This window comes from Orycteropus afer, unplaced genomic scaffold (genome assembly GCF_000298275.1).
Source record: "Orycteropus afer afer isolate SDZICR_OR568_19922 unplaced genomic scaffold, OryAfe1.0 scaffold00072, whole genome shotgun sequence".
NCBI classification, from domain to species: domain Eukaryota; kingdom Metazoa; phylum Chordata; class Mammalia; order Tubulidentata; family Orycteropodidae; genus Orycteropus; species Orycteropus afer.
Window position 1 is genome coordinate 5,435,999 of NW_006921659.1, and position 2,832 is coordinate 5,438,830.

Sequence of the window (2,832 nt, forward strand, 5' to 3'; positions counted from 1 at the left end):
GGACCTTGCAAATCTGTGTAACTTTGTAGAAGGTATTTACTGCTTCTGATCAGGGATTTTTGTTTGTTTTTATAGTGAAAGCTACTACCATCCGTTTGTGCAAGCCACAAACCTTCTGTCATTTCTTAATTCTTCTCTTTTTTGATTTTCGCATTCCCAGACTCTCTTCCCCATACCCTTTCCTTTGTCTGTACTAATGCAATATTTATCAGTCCTTTAACTGATATCTCTGCTTCCATTTCTTGTCCCGCTACAATCCGTTCTCCATGCAGTGGCTAGAGTCATTTGGTAAACACAAATTTTACCATGTTACTCTCCCACCCAAAACCCTTCAGTGGAGCTGTTACAACTACAACAAAATCCAAGCTTATTCCCAGGGTCTGCTCTCCAAGCTGTTTGTGATCTGGCCTTCATCTGTATTTGTTGTGTTAGAATTACCCATTAGATGATACCCTGAAGTAGAATTTTGAAGGATGTCAGGATTTATCAGGTAGAGAATAAAGACTCAAGGCAATTGCAGGTATATGTTCTCATATTTTGCTACCTCGTCAGTTTGTTAAGTAGTTTGGTAGTTAGTCAAAGAATCTAGATCATATCTAGTACTTTTAAACAAAAAAATGTTTACTTTTAAAAGTTAAAACAAAACAAAACAAAACAAATTCCTGGCAGTATGCTGAGATATGTAACTTAGAATTTAAGATCTTTTGCTCATTGCTTCAAAAAAAAAAAAAAAAAATTATTGTTTTAGCTTGCCTCCCAAACCCACTACAAGTCTAAAAAGTAGACTTTTACCTTAGGCTAGTTTTTCATTTAAGTTGCTCTCTACTTTAGGCCAAAGCAATAAGCTGGACCGGGAAGTCACGTTGTCATGTTACACTTAGAGTGGTGGTCAAGGGAAGACCCTGATAGAACCACAGCGGCTCATGTGCCTGGCTGCATATCAGATTTATCTACAGAGCTTTAGAAAAATCCAAGTACCTGGTCCCCATTGCGCACCTTCTGATTTAGCCCCCCACTACTGTGTTGAGAACCTCTGAAGGAGAGATTCCTCATTACTCGGTATGAGGTATTTTCTCTCCAGCATGATTGTGTTTCTTTTCTAAAACATGATATATGTTCCTGTTTAACTAGAAATTAAAAAAACTTGTTACCAAGATCAATAGCCATCATTTTTTTTTATTAACTCTAATGACCCACTCCCATTAGCATCATGATCAAACTGTATTGTAACATATTCTGTTAGCAACCATCTGTGTTTTTGTATGTGTGTAATAATACAATTCATTTTTTCTTTGTAAGCCATGTAATTATCTCTTAACATTACAGAGTTCTTTCAGTGAATTCTTTTAAGAGGAATTTAGATTTAGATTTATGATTTGGACCTTTAAATATATAATTTTATTATTATACCTTATAGCACTTTCATTTTCTAAGTAGAATGCTTTCACTACATTGCATAATAAGATTATGATGTTTAAGAAGATCTAAGTTATGTCTTAAGTTATGTTTTATTTGGTACTGCTTATAACAAAGTCATGTGCAACTACTAGTAAGTAAGTTACATTTTTGGGGGTTGGTGCTGGTGAGAAAAAACAGGTTTTAGTTCTTAGAATATTGGCCCTATTTAAATTCAAACATAAAGCTACTAGATGAATTCTGTAGTTTACATAAAATAATGAATAACCATGTTTAGAAAACTAAATTTGAGTTAAAGTATATACTGCTTTTGATTTTTCTAGCCAAACGCCTCAAGTCCAGTACCAGCATTGTGAACCTTTATGAGAATCCAAACTGAAACCTACAAAATGGAGAACTGACATGGTATGGCATAGGTGAATGGTGGAAGATACAGCTTGGCCAGAAAGAAGATAAACTGTGATTTGACAAGTCAAGTTTTTAAGAAATGCAAGAACTTCAGATTTATTTTTAAATAAGACTTTTCTATTTTTCTTTGCTTTTCCACCCCTTTTTTTTTTTTTTAAGAGTTTGGTTATTTTTGATTTCCAGGCATAGCAGTGTTGTCTGTTTTCCAGTGTATTTGTTACAATAACTCAAGATGCAAGAACAATCTTTATAGGTATATTACTATTATTATTTGAGACTTCTGGTATCTCCTTCTTAAGAAAAGTATCTTAAAAAGCAAAATTTTTGAAAACTAGCATTTAAAAATTTAACGGTTACAACAAAGACTTTGAGAAGGGCAGTATATGCTTGCCAAAAAGGTCCAAAGATTAATTTAAATTACTCTTCATTGCAGTATTATTGTTACATATATTTAATCTGTCACACATTGTACATAATATATAACTCAGTCTCTAGTTTCACTAGTCATTTTTGAAACCACTGATTATAAAACCCCCTAACAATTTTTAGAAGCAGTCAGGCACATTACATTTATCTTTGTAAAAAGATTTATGGTAGCTGGTTTCTTACTTGACTTTTATAAATAGTAGTTTACAGTTTAGTTTTTCCTTTATTTCATAAGTAATTGGAAATCACTGGACTGCTTTGTTACATTCAGGGCAAGATGGATTCTTTTTATACCAAGGATTTGCACTGTGAATTGCATTAAGTTATTTGGCAATTTATAATTTATTACTACTTTAACTCAGATTTAGTATTACCACACTGTATTTAAATTGTGATTTTTCTTTAATGGAGATTTTCTCTGGGGATATTTGGTGATTTTTTGGAGGGAAAAGAAAGGAGGAGTGACTAAAGCTTAAGGTTCAGAAAACAGACCTGGGTCAGAGGGAGTACTTTTCTCACAGAGAGAGTCCCTACCGGGGGCAGGAATGGGAATGAGTATGGTACAGGAGGCAGTTAGATTAA

At 33.6% G+C, this 2,832-nt stretch overlaps 1 protein-coding gene across 1 annotated transcript in view; it reads left to right on the plus strand.

Moving 5' to 3' along the window:
- Positions 1 to 1,795, plus strand: part of OSTM1 (osteoclastogenesis associated transmembrane protein 1) — a 32,508-nt gene extending 30,713 nt beyond the window's left edge. Inside the window, exon 6 of the mRNA XM_007940829.2 lies at positions 1,740 to 1,795. Coding sequence (XP_007939020.1) covers positions 1,740 to 1,795 — 56 coding nt within the window. The remainder of the gene's footprint in view (positions 1 to 1,739) is intronic.
- Positions 1,796 to 2,832: the final 1,037 nt, after the last annotated feature.